The sequence below is a fragment of the Rhinatrema bivittatum genome, chromosome 1 (assembly GCF_901001135.1).
Source record: "Rhinatrema bivittatum chromosome 1, aRhiBiv1.1, whole genome shotgun sequence".
In the NCBI taxonomy this organism is placed as follows: domain Eukaryota; kingdom Metazoa; phylum Chordata; class Amphibia; order Gymnophiona; family Rhinatrematidae; genus Rhinatrema; species Rhinatrema bivittatum.
Genome location: NC_042615.1, coordinates 621,822,127 through 621,842,136, shown reverse-complemented (window position 1 = coordinate 621,842,136; position 20,010 = coordinate 621,822,127). Strand labels below are relative to the sequence as shown.

The window sequence follows — 20,010 nt, the reverse complement described above, 5'->3', positions numbered from 1 at the left end:
GTCTTAAAATGGCTGGGCTAAATAGTTTTAAAGTATCCAATCCAGACCCTCCAGGTGGGAGGGACAGAAGGGGGTATGGATGGCTTCTTTCTTGAGTCTTATAATACAGTGTCAGAGACATCTGGTGGCCAGACTGGGGAGTCTGCCACACCTTTAACAGTCTAAAATCTCATGTAGCCCTAACAGTGGTGGAGCAAAACATCTTCCAAGACACTGGTACTAGGATTTAAAATCTGAGCACACTTAAAATATTCTGTAATATTTCAGCTATGTAGGGATTGCTGTTATAAAATGAATAAAGAGCAAATGCCAGAGGGAGGATGGGAGTAGTAATCCATGCTCAAGAAATAATATGCATGTGGAGCATGGTGCAAGTGATTGTCATTTAGGGAAAATTCAGTCAATATTGGCTTTTGAAATACATTTGTTTGAACCTAGGAGTCTTTTTGCTAATCAATTGCATATGATTACCTCAGGGTGAATGACTGACTGAATTTTCCCTAATCACTTACACCATGCTCCTTCACCTGTACATAAAATTAATATTTATTTATTTATCAGGTTTTATATACCTTCATTCGGCTTCATTATAAAGCCATCATAATGGTTTACAAACATGGGAAGGTTACAAGCAAATTAATATGACTGTTAACAACGAAAGAAATCCTTTTATAAAGATTAACTAAAGTATGTAGGTAGGTGTCCTTTAATCAGATCTCTGGGTAGAGCCCATGGTTATAAAAACATTTGAAGCACTGACACATTTTTGGATCATAATAAATGAACACTGAAATCATAGGATGTTATGACTTTGAAAGTCTTGTTTCAAGTCTATTCTTTTCAACTTTTTAAAAAAATAGGGTATTTCAATAATGCAAACTTGACTTTTGATGTTTCTGCATGAATACAGTTCCTACAGTGACATCAGAAACTGTTTAGTCTATTGTAGTGCCATGTTAAACTATGATAAAAATAAGGTGGATTTTTCCAAAACAGCAGCCTCCTATGATTAGTCAGTGGTTACCAAATCTGATTTCTTGAGACTCTCAAACAGATTTGATTTTCAGAATAGCCAAAATTAACCTGGTGGTTAGATGAAAATATTTTCCAGTATCTCAGGAATGTGTGTAGTGCTTATGCACAAAACCAGATCAGTTTGTTGCTTTCAAAATTGTATTTGGGAATCACAACAGTCTCTTTAGTGTTAAATTTACTAGTAATCTTAACAGTGTCTGCCATAAGACAGACCTATAAGACACTAAGAGGATTGACTTGCAGTGAGCGACATCACTTTCAGCAAGATTGATTATTTGTGAGCATAATTATAAAAAGATCAAGCCCCTGAAGCAGATGACCATCAAAACATGAATTCATGTTGGAGTTCGGTTCATACATGCTTTGCAAGCTAAATATTTCTTCAACTTTTTTACGCTCACGTACGTGCTTTTGAGAGACACACAAGTATTCTAAATATCAAAATCACAGAACATATAGAAAAACATGGTTTAATGGAACAAAGTCAGCATGGCTTTACCCAAGGCAAGTCTTGCCTCACAAAACTGCTTCACTTTTTTGAAGGAGTTAATAAACATGTGGATAAAGGTGAACCAGTAGATGTAGTATACTTGGATTGTCAGAAGGCATTTGACAAAGTTCCTCATGAAAGGCTTCTAGGAAAAGTAAAAAGTCATGGGATAGGTGGCGATGTCCTTTTGTGGATTGCAAACTGGCTAAAAGACAGGAAACAGAGAGTAGGATTAAATGGACAATTTTTCTTAGTGGAAGGGAGTGGGCAGTGGAGTGCCTCAGGGATCTGTATTGGGACCCTTTTTAATACATTTATAAATGATCTGGAAAGAAATACGACAAGTGAGGTAATCAAATTTGCAGATACAAAATTGTTCAGCGTAGTTAAATCACAAGCAGATTGTGATAAATTGCAGGAAGACCTTGTGAGGCTAGAAAATTCTGTATTGGGACCCTTAGTTTTCAATCTACTAGATAAATGAAGCTTGACCGACGTGCCGCAAATGCGCAGTAGAGAGCAACTCTACCGCGCATGCGCGGGCAGCACGTCTGTCAGAGCTTGCCTGTAACAAAAATGGCGCAGCGAGGAGCATTAGCGGCGCACGCGAGGGAGGGACCTCTGGCGCGGCAAGGAGCAGTAGCGGCGGCGCGGCAAGGAGCAATAGCAGTAGTGGCGGTGGCGCGCGCAGGAGGGAGGGACCTCTGGCGTGGTGAGGAGCAAAAGCAGTAGTGGTGCGCGCGCGGGAGGGAGGGAGGGAGGGACGGACCTCTGGCGCGGAGCAGCAGCAGCGGATGCGAGGGAGGGAGGGACCTCCCCCGGCGATCTTCTGTCTGCGCCATCCGAAGGGGTTGTGAATGAGCTGGGAGGGGAGGGGATTGAGAGAGGGGGAGGGAGAAGGGAGGAAGGTGAGAGAGTGGGGGAGGGGGGAGGTGGAGGGAGGGAGAGAGTGAGGGGAGGGGGGAGGGAGACTAGAGGGATAGGGAGGAGAATGAGGGGGAGGGGAGAATGAGGGGGAGGGGGGAGGGAAGAATGAGGGGTAAGGAAATGGACTGAAAAAAAAAATGTTAATGTAGCCCGTTGTTACGGGCTTAACGGCTAGTATATTTATAAATGATCTGGAAAGAAATACGACGAGTGAGATAATCAAATTTGCAGATGATACAAAATTGTTCAGAGTGGTTATATCACAAGCAGATTGTGATAAATTGCAGGAAGACATTGTGAGACTGGAAAATTGGGTATCAAAATGGCAGATGAAATTTAATGTGGATAAGTGCAAGGTGATGCATATAGGGAAAAATAACCCATGCTATAATTACACAATGTTGGGTTCCATAATAGGTGCTACCACCCAAGAAAGAGATCTAGGCATCATAGTGGATAACACATTGAAATCATCGGTTCAGTGTGCTGCGGCAGTCAAAAAAGCAAACAATGTTGGGAATTATTAGAAAGGGAATGGTGAATAAAACGGAAAATGTCATAATGCCTCTGTATCGCTCCATGGTGAGACCACACCTTGAATACTGTGTACAATTCTGGTTGCCACATCTCAAAAAAGATATAATTGCGATGGAGAAGGTACAGAGAAGGGCTACCAAAATAAGAACATAAGAACATAAGAAATTGCCATGCTGGGTCAGACCAAGGGTCTATCAAGCCCAGCATCCTGTTTCCAACAGAGGCCAAAACCAGGCCACAAGAACCTGGCAAATACCCAAACACTAAGAAGAACCCATGCTGCTGATGCAATTAATAGCAGTGGCTATTCCCTAAGTATAATTGATTAATAGCCATTAATGGACTTCTCCAAGAACTTATCCAAACCTTTTTTGAACCCAGCTACACTAACTGCACTAACCACCTCCTCTGGCAACAAATTCCAGAGCTTTATTGTGCATTGAGTGAAAAAGAATTTTCTCCGATTAGTCTTAAATGTGTTACTTGCTAACTTCATGGAATGCCCCCTAGTCCTTCTATTATTCGAAAGTGTAAATAACCGAGTCACATCTACTCGTTCAAGACCTCTCATGATCTTAAAGACCTCTATCATATCCCCTCTCAGCCGTCTCTTCTCCAAGCTGAACAGCCCTAACCTCTTCAGCCTTTCCTCATAGGGGAGCTGTTCCATCCCCTTTATCATTTTGGTTGCCCTTCTCTGTACCTTCTTCATCGCAACTATATACTATATATCGCAACTGTACCTTCTCCATCGCAACTATATATAAGGGGAATGGAACAGCTCCCCTATGAGGAAAGACTAAAGAGGTTAGGGCTGTTCAGCTTGCAGAAGAGACGGCTGAGGGGGGATATGATAGAGGTGTTTAAAATCATGAGAGGTCTAGAATGGGTAGATGTGAATCTGTTATTTACTCTTTCGGATAATAGAAAGACTAGGGGGCACTCCATGAAGTTAGCATGTGGCACATTTAAAACAAATCGGAGAAAGTTCTTTTTTATTCAACGCACAATTAAACTCTGGAATTTGTTGCCAGAGGATGTGGTTAGTGCAGTTAGTATAGCTGTGTTTAAAAAAAGGATTGGATAAGTTCTTGGAGGAGAAGTCTATTACCTGTTATTAATTAAGCTGACTTAGAAAATAGCCACTGCTATTAATTGCATCAGTAGCATGGGTTCTTCTTAGTGTTTGGGTAATTACCAGGTACTTGTGACTTGGATTGGCCACTGTTGGAAGCAGGATGCTGGGCTTGATGGACCCTTGGTCTGACCCAGTATGGCATGTTCTTAAGATACTGGACTGTGGTTAAGATTGCTTTTTAAGTGCATAAAAATTTCTAAAAAATAAATTAAAGTGGACTTAAGCATATGAGCATCCCTGATGTAATGAGCTGACTAAGTGTTGGTCCCACATTTTAATAACCTTAAAAAATTGGATTTCAACTTATATTGTAGATATAACTTTGAAATAGATGACCAGTTAACCACATTTTGTAAACTATTTTGCAATTAAGCTTAGCCAATACAAATAACTGAAATTTAAAATTTTCTCAAGTGGCACCGTAAAAAAAAAAAGGATGAGAAAAACTGTATTTTGTGAAAGTGGTGATTTCTTTAGTTTGAGGACTGCCTCCAGTCCCTCACCCAGATCTTCCTCTTGAAATTATCAGGAAGTTGCTGCAGGACTGCATGGCTTCCTGATCGAATCAGTGGGGCAAATGGTGTTGACCATGTTTTTGAAAGTTATAAATTGTAAAGGAAATGAGAGATCACCAGTGTAATCAAAGGAGACATTTACCAGTTTGTATTTTAATCATTTTTTTAAAATACTTGTTACTAGAGAAGTGTTTCCCTATCTGGGCATGGATCCTCATCTGATGGGTTTGGATTTAGGATATTTGAACGATTATATATGATATACAGTGACTTGCAAAAGTATTCAACCCTCTAAAAAGTCAGCAGATTTGTATGGATCACAAATGACAGCACAGATTGTTCTAGACAGTATGTTTATTGCAAGCCAGTATGCTCTTAGTTAATTTTCAGAGTGACAGTTCATAATTTCTCTGCATTTTTTGTAAAATAAATTAAAAACTACAAAATTCTGCTTGCATAAGTATTCAACCCTTCAGACTAGTACTTTGTAGAATCACCTTTGCTACAGAAACCTGCTTTAAGCCTGTTTCTACCAGCTTTGCCCAGTGTTTGGGAGTGATTTTTGCCCATTCTTTAGGAGCAGCATAAGTAGAAATCTTCCTCTCAATAAGGATACTTAAAGATGAAACAAAAACATGTGATTTTATTTTAATTGCAAAAAAAAAATGCTGTCTGTAATTTGGGAACCTTCTTTAGTAGTTACACTTTTTGGAAAGATGTTTTAAATTAGGTATTTTAATGGCAGGTCTAGCAGTAAAGCTAAAAATGTATTGATGGAATTCATACCTTTTCTGTGATAAAGAAATATGACACTTTTGATCTGGGATGAAACTTGCTGTGAATAGTTCTCATTTGAAGCACAGATCTCATCTGAAAGAAGATAGGGTTATTGTTTAACCAGGTGATTGTCTGCCTTGATGGATACGTTTTATTTCCAAAGACGTCTTCTGCTGGTTTTTATGAACTAGAGAGAGCTTAATTTATTTTTATTGTATTTGATTTATATTTCACCTTTTAGCCACTTCAAAGTAGCTTACATTCTTACTGCTATTGGCACAAAATGATACACTAAATATCAGTTGAATCCTCTTTGAATATACAACTTATTCAGATCAGTAGTCATTTTAACTGAACTGGACAGTAAATTTAGTTTTGTTTGAAGTTCACAGTTCATTAGAGCAGCAATGCCTCGGTATTCACCATCTGGAATTTTCTCATATCGAAATAGACCAGCAAAGCATTGCATTTTAGGGTTATAGCGGTTATATCGGAACATCTTTGAACCCTTCTAATCACTGATGTCTATTCATCCTCTGTTTTTGTTTAAAAAAAAACAAAAAAAACTGTCCGTACATGCTGCCACTGATGATGATCCTGCAAACCCCTACTGAAGCCAGGCATTGCCTGGTGAAGGAGGAGGAACTGCTAAACTCTACTGCCCATATCCCCAAACCCTCCACCTCCATACTGTCTCTTTCATCTTTTATTTCCTGCTGATCCTCCCTCGCACTTCTTCTCGCAGGCTTCCACGCCTCAGTACCCTTTTCTTTTATTTCTCTTCTACCCCTGCAGCATCCTAGTCCTTCGTCCCACACTCTTCACTTTTAGCCTATCTGTTTGGCCATCTGTGTACACTGCTCTACCACTTTTCCATCTCTTCAGTTCTTCCATTCCCACCCCCCCCTAACTTGTCTGCACAGATCTGACAGCCTGAAAGTTTTCAAGGATGAAATTGTGGAGCTGGGTCAGCTGGTGCTTTGCAGAGTTAGAAGAGAGGAGTCTGGAGTAGCAGGAATACTTGCATTGCTCCAGATTGTGGTGGAAGAGGGGAAATGAGATGAGAGACCACAGGACAGTGGAAGAGAGCTTGGATGTGAAGGAGGTGAAAGGTACAGGGGAAGAAAATGGGTGAGAGATCTCGGGTGAATGGAGGGATGTCAAATGAGGAGAGAGGTGAGAGACCGAGTGTGAAGGGAGTGGGGAGACCGGAAGAAGTTTTAGAAATGGTCGCAATCAAGGCAGTAAAAGACTGCTTTTCCACTTCCCCACTTCACAGATAGCCCATCAATCCTCTGCCTCCATTCTCCTCACATGCTACAGCTTGCTCCTCTGTCTTTAGATCCTTAGAATGTCACAGCGTAGTGAACGCATCTGTTTAATTTTTGTAAGACTTCCTAATTTCTGTTAATTTTTTTTTAATTTTTTTTCTTTTGCAGCAAGGAGGAGGTTCTGCTGTTTGTTACACAAGACTTGATTCTTTGTGACTGCACTATTCTGTTTCCTCATGTAAGCCTCCTGTACCTTGGCTACCCAAGCCCCTTGAACTTCAGTTATCATTCCTCTCACCATAATCTATTTCATTTAGTTTGACTACCAGGAGCAGCCTTACAAGGAAGATTTATTTAGAGCTCACACTAATTTGAATTTCTTTTTAAATGAAAATTAAGGATAATCTTGAACCAGGGCTATTGCCTGTACCCTGAAAGTGTCAGAAGGGAGAAAAGCAGCGATGAAACATTTTCTCAGTGCAATAATAGTGCAAAAAAGCAATTTTATGAAGAAAAGTAACATTGACGTTTTACGGTAAACATAAGTAGCACAATGGTCTCATTGTTACTTGTATTACTGGAAGGCCACTTTACAGAAGCCTTAAAGAAAAAGATTAGTAGCATGGAGCCCTTGAGTCAGTGGTGCCAGACGCTGGCATCAAGTAACTGTCACTTATGAGCTTTGGTTAACAATCTGCACAAGGCAATGCGTCCTGGATTAACTTTCCTGTCACATTTTACTTGGCTTTTCTTCATAGTTTGGCAGATAAAGGAGTGCTTATTTTAGTATACTTATTTTTCAGAAAGCAAAAGTTCACCATCCAAACAAAATACATTTTTTTTTTTGCCTGGATGTTTCTTCCCCTCTTGGGTTTCCAGCTCAGTTGTAACCTCAGAACCAAACTCCACTGGCCTACAGTTCCATGAGCCTTGAGTTAAGTTAATTGGTGGTTTTCCCTCATCTAGCCAAGCCACTGCTGTGTTGGTACCTGTCCAGGGACCACAGGCTGCATCTCCTTTGGGAAACAGGTATGCATGCATCATGAGTATGGCTCCTTGGTGACATTATTGTGCAATAAGAAACTTCGTTCTGCTAGAAGCTGTGCGCCTGATCCCAATCCTAGTTTGGCTGAGCTGGAAACCCAAAAGAACAGCAGGAATCTGAAAGGTCGGAAAAAAAAAAAAGGGATTTAATTGGAGATAATGAAGTTAAACCCTTCTTGCAAGTGTGCACCAGAAGGGATGATAGGTGAATACTTCTCCATGCTCATTATGTGGCAGATGCATGCTTGTACAGTGTATATTTAGTACCTAATTAGAAACCTTGTGTGTTACTAAATATGGTGGATGATCATAATCATGGGTGCATAGCAGGCTGTAGTAATGCCTTTTGGTGGATGTAATGGTGTAAATTGCTTGAGTTTCTTACTATACAAAGTAATGTTAGCAGAACAAGAGACAGAAATATTAAGCTGGCACTTAGTATTTAATAATTTAGAAATAAAATGCCATATATGTACAGTCCCAAACCATTTCAATTCATGAAAAATCCTTTCATTACTGAAACATTGATTTTGAATTTTTGTGACGTTAAATTTTTTCTCCCCAGACAAGCAGGCAAATCAGCCATACAAGTTGGGCAACATCATTGACTGTATCAATTTAGATGTATTCTCTCAGAGCTCAGACAGTCTTTTTCAGTATGCATGGGAGCTTCTGTACCTTGGCCTGTTACAAAGCTTCTCAGACTTTTTTTCTGCTTATGTGTAAGGACATTTGTGCTTTTTCTCTTTAGCTGGTCTGTGGGTTTTTTTTAATATTATTTCCTTAAGAGTTCTGGTTTTTAATTTCCTTTTACTATTTGCTATCTCCTCAAAAGAAAAAAAAAAAGAGTGGATCTACACAAGTAATATGTCAGTTGTTTGGACTCATTCCATGACGAGAGAAACTGCGAGGAATGTGGGAAAATGTTGCCCAGAGCTATGATGTACCGTCAGCTGAAGTTCTTATATGAATCTCCGCCAGGTGTACCAGCACCATCAAAAATGTCAGTCACCTAAACATAGGAGCAAGGAGGGTCTTCTTTTTCTGCTTACTCCAGTTAGCACAGGAATAGGTCTCCCTCTCTGAAGAAATCACACTATCAATCTCATACTTTGATGCAAGGTTTTACAGAAAAAAAAAAAAAAGAGAATGGCATACAAAACTTTGACTGCACCTACAGTGCCAGCCAGCTTGGTACCAACTGCACTGAAGCTGCCTGCCTCTGTGCCGGACACAGATATCATCCACTTCTGCGCCCATAATTTAAAAAAAAGTGAAAGCTAGACTCCCTTTCTATTTTTGGTTTTGGAATCACTGTTTAATAAATTTTCATTGAGACCATGCATTTTTCCAGAAAATGTGAAAAGATTTTGTTCATTCTTATATGGTAGAGATGCATCTTGCACCTAAAAATCCTACTCCAGTGTTGGAAAAAATGTAATAGTATATTAACTCTTACTTTTACTTCTCAGTCCCCCCTTTTTCAACATCCATCAGAGCTTACAAACCCACAGGTTTCATCAAAAGTGTAAATCAGCAATCCCAGTATTTAAATTAGATTCTGATTTACAATACCATTCCTCGTGTTTCCTTTTCTAATATTTCTCCAGTTAATTATCCAGGGCTGCCTCTAGAGCCCTATCCTGAGACAGCCAGGAGCAGCATCCTTCCAGGGGATTTATCCTATCCTCAGTTCTTTTGGAAAATTGCATAATCAATCTTTATAGCTTCTAGAAGATCCTGAATCAACTGAAGACTTTCCAAGAATATTAAAACACACTTGTTTTGAAACCTTGATGGTATGTAGTGTCTGTTCACAAAGCACTACAGGACTGACAGAATAAAACATGGTCAAATCTTCTGTTGGTAACACCAGTAATAAGAATAGGCCTAAATACAATGCCAGAAATTGCTCAGATCCGTCAAAGTATAATTATCTTATGGTTCTGTATTAGTGAAATCAACACTTTGAAAGGCAAAAAAAATCTAAAATGTATGCTATTAACCTACCTGGAAAGGAGAGCCTTCCTACCTCCTCAAAGCATGAACAATCTAATACGTTTGGTTTGAACACTTCAGAATCAAGCAATAGTGTCAGTCAGAAGCTTTATGGAAATGCTAGGTCACATGACAGCCACAGTCCATGTTAGACCATTCACAGGGCTTCACATTAGGAAATCTCACTGGTATCTAAAGAATTATTGGAATCATCACTTCCAACTGCTATCCACAAGATTCCACTTTCTCTTCTAATTTGGTTGTTGCATGGTGGCAACAACCCCTGAATCTTCGTCAGACATTTTTTCCATCCACTTCAGATTCAGGAAACTTTCACCATAGAGGCTTACAACCAAGCTTGGGGAGCTCATCTACATAAAGTTTTTTTTTTCTCCAAGGCTGTGGTCCAAATGGGAGCAAAAGCTATATAGTAAATGTCTTGGAAATGAAAGCAATTTTCAAAATTCTTGTAGCATTTGAACCTTTCATATTAGGGAAGAAAATACAGATTCAAACAGACAACATGGTAGTGATGTACTATATAAACAGGTCTTAGGTGTTGAGATCATGGACCCTTTCTCCGTGACATTATGAAGATAGTCTCAAAGGTGGAGCCTCTGAGAAATTGTCAGCGGAAGGCGGTACAAGCAAGAAAACCCAACAAAATATTAGTTCCTACCAGTCCACGTTCCTCTGGAGTTCAGTCTTTGGAAGTTGTGATCGTTTGTGAAAGGTAGTTGAATCGTGAAAAGTACTGGATCAGGACGAAGTTGGAACAAGCTGAAGCTGGATCTGGACAAAGCTGGGACAAGCTGTCAGGTCTCAAGAATGAAGCTGGAGCAGCCTGGCAGACCTCACTCACCCACAACTGTTGCCAGAACAAAGCAATCCAAGACTGTTGCTGTTTTAAAATAGTTCCAAGGCTTCCAATGAAAGTTCTTTGCCTCAAGCCCTGTAACTCAGCTGCCGCCGCTTTAAGACGTTCGATGACGTCACTGACTCGCGTGCGCGTCCTGAGGGGCCTGCACAGACGCTGCCGACAAAACGACCTGAGCAACGCGATTAAGTCACAACCCCCAGAGAACGCCGCGGTGGACCCCTGACGCTGAGAACGGAGCATCCAGACCTGCCGGAGTGAGTAGGAAGACCTGGCCGCCAGGTGGGAAGGCCCGGCTGCGGCGAATCGCGGCCGGGTTTTCTAACATTAGGCAATAGAAAGGAATATTCTCTTCAGTGTTACACATCTTTTGGGTCCACAAAATTTCATAGCAGATTCCTTAAGCTGTCACCTTCAACCTCACAAATGGTCTGTCCATTACCAGAAACTGCAGAATATATTCCATCAATGGAGAGCTCAAGTGCATCTCTTTGCAGCTCCCTTCACATACTATCCCTATACTGCTTCAAGAGACCACACAAGAACGCTGTAGCATCAGATGCTTTTGCAAATTCCTCGTCAAGCAACCTATTCAATGTATTTTCCCCAGGTCCTTTAAATGTAAAAACTATTCTTGAACTCGGAAAGGACAAAGTGAAAATGATAAAAATTTTCTTTTTGGCCACGTCAAATATGGTTCCCTTGGCTAAGGAGACTAGTCATTATGGAACCAATTCATCTACCAGTCTTTCCATTTCTTCTAACACAATTCAGTGGAACTCTTGTCTACCTCAAACTCCACTCTTTATCACTGACAGCATGAATGTTGAGTGCAGGCTGTTAAATCATTTTCCTTTTTCAACAGACACAAAAATATTGTTAGCAGCAAGAGAGCCATCAACAAGATGTTCTTACAACTTCAAATGGAAAAGATTCTTTAACAGGTGTAACAGCTCAGAACCAAGATCATTTCCACTGTGCATCATCAACTATTGCTTCACCTCTTGGTCAGGATTAAAGTCTGACTGTATCAGAGTACATCCCAGTGCCATTTCAGCATTTCACCATTCTTCTGAAAGCCTCCTAATATCCTGTCTTCATTAGTGGTGAAACGCATTAAGGATCTTTTCTACCTATGATTTATATTAAGAACTTCACATCAATGGAACTTAAATTAAGTATTGTCAAAATTGATATTCCCTTTGAACCTTTGGCCTCTAATAATCTCAGTTTTCTAATGTGGAAGTTCTTCTTCTAATAGCAGTAACCTTTGCTTTTAGAGTAAGTGATCTGTAGACTTTAGTTATAGATCTTCCATATGCTAAGATTTTTAGAGTTGTACTAAGAACTCATGCAAAACGTCTGCCAAAAGTGGTTACCCAATTCCACTTAAATCAATCCATAGTACTACCCACATTTTTTTCCAACACTGCATTCCAGCAGGTGGAGCCCTCCTTTTTATGTGGCTAGAACAAACCTTACAGAAAATCTTTACAATTATTTCTTATCCAAATAAACAAGGCATACTAATCAAAAACAAAAAAAAAAGTTATTCTGGTTATCAGATTGCATTACTTATTGTTATAACGATACAGGTATTTCCCTAACAAGCAAGGTGAAAGCTCATCATGTTCGAGCAATAGCGTTTCTTCACTCAGCTTCATTACAAAATATTTGTAAAGCAGCTACATTTGTTCATTTTATTTTAATTATATACTGCCTTTCAGCACTTCAAAGCAGCTACCTGGTCTTCTATTCATACCTTTTATCAAGCAGCATTGTCTAGAGGGCATACCTTTATCAAGCAGAGTCAACACACATCAGCTTTTAGGGCATGTTGAGGATGTTGGACCATATATCCTCAACAGTTCATGTCATAGCTCCTTATGAGATGAGTTCTGTGAACCCAAATGTCTCAATGGCATCAAGTCACACAGGCATTAAATAAGTACATCGGTGTCATAAGTCAACTCTGGACTCTGTCTTGGTGGTTAGATCATGCATATTTGACTTGAGGTTTATCATTACAGACTACTCAAAATCTGTTCTGATAACACATGCATCTACCTAGTGCTGATGAGCTCACATTCAGGGGCTTCACACCTATGATCGATGGTGCATTCATGAAAGAGAATACCACATGATTTCCTTGAACATCATGCATTGGGGAACGCTGTAAGAGCTTTCAGAGATTAGGTCACCAGCAAAATTGTCCTATGCCATACAGACAGTCAGCTAGTTATGTTTATACCTGAACTAGCAGGGAATAACTGAATTACTCCTTTTGTTTTAGAAAGTAGCCAATGTGTGCGACTGGGTCATCTCTCAATAGAAAACTCTTAAGAGCCAAACATTTGGTGGGGAAATAGTGTGCCCTTGTGGACAAGCTAAATCAAATGTTAGGCCCCCATGAGTGATCAGTGACAGCAAGATTTTATTTGAATGGGGAATAACTGAGAGATATGTTTGACTCATTTGAATGGGAAGGTTCAAAGCTTCTGCTCCAGGAGAGGCTCAGAGGGTAGACTAGCATCTGAGCTTTCATTGGGGAAAAAGTCTTCTGTATGCATATCCTCCAATATCTTTGGTTATGAAAACATTAGTAAAACTCATTGTTGCTTTTTGGCCAAAACAGATTTGTTTCCCCTTCCTTTGGGAATTGTCTGGTAGGAGACCCAATTCAATTGGAAATTTTCCAATTCTGATCTTGTAGGACCAAGGAAGATTTATTTACCCCAACATTCAGTCCCTAGCTCTCATGGCTTGGATGTTGATTGTAAAGCAGTACGCACCCTTGGTTTCTCAGAAAATATATTTTGATCCTTCTGACTTCTAGAAAGGAATTCTCCAAGAAATCTTACGGGTTGAAGTGAAGGAGCCTAGACCCTTTCTCTTGTTCCTCACAAAAACTATCTCATACAGCTCTCAGAGGCTGGGCTAAAGACCAGCTCTATCAGTATTCACCTCAGTGCAATTGGCATCTTATTGTAGAAGGTAATCCCATGTCTATATAGTCCCTAGTTGTCAGATTTTTTTCAGGGCTTCCTTCAATTGAAGCCTCCCATCAAGATACCCACCATATTTTGGTACTTCAGTGAAGAGCTGATGAAAGCCCCTTTCAAGCCTCTTAATGCATGCAGACTCGGTAGCTGACCTGGACAGTCATATTTTGGTGGTGTTCACTTCATAGTGAACTTCAGGTCCTAGTGATTTATCCACCTTATACTAAATATTATAATAGCAGAGTAATGCTGCACACTCATCCTAAGTTTCTGCCTAAGATGGTATCAGATTTTCAATTTCATCAGCCAGTTCAACCAACATTTTTCCCAGGCCCCATGTTCACCAGAGTGAACAAATCTTGCACAGTTTGAATTGTAAGAGAGCTCTTGCCTTCTCTGTTGAGTGGCCTCAGGTCCTTAGAAAGTCCACTCAGCTTTTTGTTTTTTGACCCAAAAGGGCCTGGTATTGCTGTAGTCAAATGAATCCTGTGTAATTGGATAGCAGATTGCATTTCTTTCCATTATACCCACGCTTGTCAAGGCTCATAATGTCAGAGCCATGGTTGTTGATTACCCGTCTGAAATTGTCTTCTATAGAGATTTGTAAGACGTGCACTTAGACTTTTTTGTTCACCCATTTACATCCAGTTATTGTTTAGATATTGTCTCCTGACGTGGCAGGGTTGGCTAGTCTGTCCTCCAGGGTCTTTCTGACAGTTGGAATCCAATTCTGGGCCAGCCCAGTAGCTCAGTGATAGTACTGTGCACTGCTTTGCAGAAGGTCTCTAGTTCAGTCCCAGACCTGGGCATTCCACCCCACAGTTCAACTGGAGGAGATGTGGAGGCCATGTACATAGCCCTTGCCAAGAAAGGGATAGATGTCATGGTCATTAAGGCTGGCACCTGTTGACTGGACTTAGAAACCATGATACAAGACCATTGCTGAAATGATACTAGGAGCAGTGGGAGGATGACCTATTAAAATACAGGAAAAATTCCCAGGTAACTGTGAATGACACTTCATGGTGCCAGAATCCTAGCACTGGTTCCGGTTAAGTTGGAAGAGAAAGGAGGACCTAAGTGGCCAAAATAGAATCCAAATCCAACCCATGTAGGGCTTATTTTTAATACTTTGTGTTGGCTTTGCCTCACAAAAATGTTTGGTTATTATCCCTTTCTTGTTGGAAGGCACCCTTTAGCTAAGAATTCTCACTTATGTGGCTGACAATCTAACTTGTCAACAAAGAAAACTAAGTGCGTACCTATAACAGGTGTTCAACTTACACAGAAGGATAATCAGCCATACATTACCCTCACTCCATCCTCCCCTTTTGGAGCTGGCTAAAGTTTATATATGACTAATGAAGTGGGAATGTCTGCATATGTTCGGGAAAACCTTCTAGGCTTTTCTTAGCTCAGAGAGAGAAATTTTCTATGTCTGCATAGATGGATGATGTCACCCACTTTTGTGGCTGATTTCCTTTCTGTCTATGGAGAACATCTGTTGCAGGTAAGCCACTTAGTTTTCTTTCAAGGCTTTTCTCAGATGTATTGCAATAAAAGCAAACAAAATTCAGATATATTTTTATTGGACTAACTTGTGTGACTTTTAATATTATAGTTCTTTAGGTCAGTGCAGAATTCAGTTAGTACATGATTGAAGATTTGTAAGCTAAGATAATGGCAGTCAGAGGTAGAGAAAATGAGCATTTTTTAGATCTGGGTCAAGACTGTGAATCTGTATGAAATACAGTATTGTGCCCATAAACTCAGTAGCAATAAAACCAATTTGTTTTCTCTAGTTGTGTGCTGTTTGAACATCAAAGTACTACTACTTTTGACAAATTGATAGTGTTGCTGCATAATATCTAAATGGGAAAAGGTTGTAAAAAAAAAAAAAAAAAAAAGATTATTTAGATCCCATCCTCATATTTGGATTTTTTGTCATATAACCGTGACATTTCTGGGACATTTGTCATGTAAATTATGAGTATAATTAGTTTGCATTCACTAAAAACAGAATTGAACCATGAACTTATGAAATACTTTTAAGAGGGCACAAATAGTCTTACACACAAGCAGGTTCGGAGCTTGCTTACCTTAAAGTAGGCTCCTTAATACCACTGAAGAGATTTATTCTGTGGTAGCTATGGCAAAGTAGCAAGTGACGATAATCACTGCTTTGGTGCTGTAGGTGCTGTAGGACAAAGTGGATGCTCCTAGCAGCAGCATCTGCAAGCCATTTTCAAGATAAGCTAGCTAAACACTTTCCTTGATTAAAAAATTTATGGTCCAACCAGACGCATTCACTTTGCTGTAGGATAAACTGCCTTCATTTTTTATTTTGTGCTTTTTCCCTTGGCAGCTTCCTCCTCCTCCTCCTCCTCCTATGGCCTTCTAATTCAGTTGGACCCCTCTAGTGGCCAACTGCCCAAAATTCAGGAAAGGCATGTATGTACTTGCACCTGCCCAGAATGTTCCTTCTTTTTAAACCTACTATGGAGAACTTCACACTCTGACTTAAGAAATTAATTTTAAAGGTGGAAAGTACTTGAACCAAACTGCAGAGCCTTTTTTTCTTTTCGCTTTTTTACATTTATTTAATAAAAGATCCCCTGTATGATGCTTACGTCTTCTTTCATAGGTGTGGGGGTAGCCCAGCATGGCTGCAGCTTCATATGATCAGTTGTTAATGCAAGTTGAGGCACTGAAAATGGAAAACACAAATCTGCGCCAGGAATTAGAGGACAACTCAAATCATCTTACAAAGCTGGAAACGGAGGCGTCTAACATGAAGGTATCAAAAGTGTGTGATTTTTTTTTCCTTTTTAACATGTAAATGCTTGATTTTTATTCCTGAACATTTCTGTTTAAGTAGTGTTAGCTTTGTCAGGAAAATCCACAGTACATCTACAATAAAATAGTTTATCCCTGCTTGATTTATCCAGATAGTAGCCAGATTTGAATACTGTATATGAAACTGGCTATTTTTCTGAACATTTAGTCCAGAAAAAGTTTTTTGTTTTTTTTTTAAATTACTATAATTGATTAACCATAGTTATTTTCACCTCTCAGTAGTCAGAATATGCTTAAAGTAGCAGTTCACTTTAACTAGTCAGGAATTTGTTCTGTGCTCTTTAGCTGTATCACAGATGCATGCCACCTTCTGAAAAAAAATACCTCACACATGTCACTTTTTTTGTTTTTATTGAAAGAGGGGTCACAAAATCATCACGGAATAAAGGAAGAAATTTAGGTATGCTCTAGAAGAGAAAATAAGGAGTTAACTTTTCTTTTTGTTTTTTTCCTTATGTGTATGTTACTATCCATGAATAAATCAGCACTTTCAAAGTGTTACATCAAAATCAGAGCACAAATGGAGTATAGTGTAATGTATAATTAAAGCAGGGAATGTTGCTAATCCATTGCGTGAAGCATCAACTGTTTTTCTTAAAGCGTAAAATCTCTCATCTGATTTCTACAATCCAGTTTGAAAAGTATGACTTAAATGGTTAACAAGTCAAATAGAATTTCTGTGCTATATTATATTTCAGTGTCAAGAACATGGATTAGGGGGTGAAGGTATTGTAGACATGTTTTTTTCTTATGTTTCTGCCAGCTTTTGTAATATAGGGTACAGTGCTACTTGCTGTTTTGGCATATCAACATAAGTCATCTTAGGAAGAGTCTTAATGGTGCCCCACCTTCTTTCCAGGATCCCTTCTGCTCTAGCTGTCCCTCCATTTTTTTTTATTGGTTTGCTAGCATACAGAAGTGAAATAGTCATATTATAGGTCTCTACATGTGGGCAGTTTTGGGGGAGGACGGGGGGGGGGGGGGGGAGGACTTCCAAAGACTATTTTCCCTACTTGGTTCCTCTTCTCAGGAGTCATTGCAGCTCAGGCTTTGTCTAGAGAGGGATCCCCATTTTCTGCATTGATAAGCGGGCATGAATTAGCCATAACACAAAGGTGATGGACCCAGCTAAGACGAAATGAACTGGCTTAACACTGCTATACTCCCATACTCCACACAGAGAAACCTCAGGTCTTCAAACTCTTGCCTCCTCACCATTCCCCACTCCAAAACTGCACACCTCACCTCCACCCACAAACGAGCCATATCAGTAGCGGGCCCAACCCTGTGGAACTCCCTTACCCCCCCCCCCCCCCTCAGAAATAAACCTTCCACCCAAGCCTTCAAAAAACAACTCAAAACATGGCTATTCAGAAAAGCCTTCCCACCAGATACTTAATCCCCTCCCCTAGTTCAACATTCACTCTAAATTGAAGCATCCCCGCCAGATACTTAGCTCCTTCCCCAGTTTCTACGCTGATTCCTAAACATAACATATCTCCCCACCTACCCCCCCACGCACACCTTCACCGATATAACCCCCCACATCTTCCCCCTCTCGCTCTTCCCCACCCCCCTCCACTCTTCAGAACCCCCCCACAGCTAGCCTCCCTAAGTCTTTACCTATACCCTAGCCAACCCTTCCTTCCCAAGCAATGCTGTCTTCTCACATTAGAAATTTTTCCCTCTAGCTCTATTATAAGTTTCCTCATTACAATGTAAAATGATATAATTTACTAACTACCTCCTTACAATATAAAATGTTATTTTATTAATATATTATAAATGTTATTTTAAATGCCATTATAAAAGTGATTACATTAATGTATTATAACTGTTACAATATATACTCATCTTTAAATTTTAGACAAGTTACCATGTTACAATGTAAAATAGGCAGACCTTGCCCTATTCACTCAGTTATAAGTAAACCAATGTGATATCTCGATCGAATGTCGGTATATAAAAGCAAATAAATAAATAAACATCTTTAACTCTAAGAAGGAGCTAGAAAAGATGTTAACCTCTTTGAATCTAAAAAGGACTGCAGTTGCACAGGGGCAAAAAAGATGATGCCCTTGTACAGATCCTTGGTGAGGCCTCATCTGGAGTATTGTGTTCAGTTCTGGAGCCCGTATCTCAAAAAGGATACAGACAGGATAGAGGCAGTTCAGAGAAGGGTAACAAAAATGGTGTGGGGTCTGTATCGGAAGATTTATGATGAGAGGCTGAAGGATCTGAATATGCATACTCTGGAAGAGAGGAGGTGCAGGGGAGATATGATAGAGACCTTCAGATACCTAAAAGTTTCAATGATGTATGGACTTCAAACCTTTTTCATTGGAAAGAAAACAATAGAACTAGGGGTCATGAAATGAAACTCCAGGGGAGATGATTCAGAACCAATGTCAGGAAATACTTCTTCATGGAAAGGGTGGTGGAGGCCTGGAATGTCCTTCCAGAGGAGGTGGTGAAGAGGAAAACAGTCAATTCAAAGGGACATGGGATAAACACTGGATCTCTAAAAGGCTAGAGGACAGAAATGAGATGTGTGCAGGGGGATAACTTGCTGGTACAGCGGTTACTAATCTTAGGAGAAGGCATGGAGATTACTACCCTTAACCAATATGCTTTGATGCTTTTAATGCAACTGCATAAGGTAAACAAATACATGCATATCCTCTGAAAACTCAGTGAACAATGACTAACAAATCAGAGGTCTTAAGGCAAACTCTTTGCCAAACTGTAAATTTATTTTTAACAAACTCTTTTACACCAATCATTTACAAAAAATGGTTTTATAGCATCCAGTGGATCACTCCCCTATACTGTTTGTACCCCTTACCTTCCATAACTAAAAATACTCTTATCAACCTCACTCTTGCTTTACCCTCCAAACACCTCAATCATACATAAGAACATGCCATACTGGGTCAGACCAAGGGTCCATCAAGCCCAGCATCCCGCCTCCACCAGCGGCCAATCCAGGCCATAAGAACCTGGCAAGTACCCAAAAACTAAGTCTATTAAGTACCCAAAAACTAAGTCTAAGCTAGAGGTTGAACATTGTCTGCATAAACATAACAACTAAAACCTAATACCATACTTATATCTCTCACACTCATTCATTCATCCATATATAAAACCATATCCATGTTAAAACATGAGGTTGATAAGAGCATTTTTAGTTATGGAAGGTAAGGAGTACAAATAGTATAGGGGAGTGGTCCACTGGATGCTATAAAACCATTTTTTGTAAATGATTGGTGTAAAAGTTTGTTAAAAATAAATTTACAGTTTGGCATAGAGTTTGCCTTAAGACCTCTGATTTGTTAATCATTGTTTAATGCAACTGCAACATTGTTCCATGCTTAAACGGCAGGGGGATAAGAGGAATTTGATTCAGATGACAACCAAGGTCCCCGACTTCCATGGTCTAGGATACTGATACACAAGACATAAGGGAAAAAGCACAGGTCTGCTTCTACGGCCAAATCCTAAAGGGATCGAAGAAAGCATGCATGGGGGAATTTGCTGGTGTGG

General features: G+C 39.8%; 1 protein-coding gene across 1 annotated transcript in view; it reads left to right on the top strand.

Moving 5' to 3' along the window:
* LOC115073295 (adenomatous polyposis coli protein-like) overlaps positions 1–20,010 on the top strand; it is a 459,579-nt gene that overhangs the window by 224,514 nt on the left and 215,055 nt on the right. The window contains 1 exon segment of the mRNA XM_029571606.1: positions 16,256–16,408. Within this exon segment, the coding sequence (XP_029427466.1) occupies positions 16,274–16,408 (135 nt within the window). The 5' untranslated portion in view covers positions 16,256–16,273.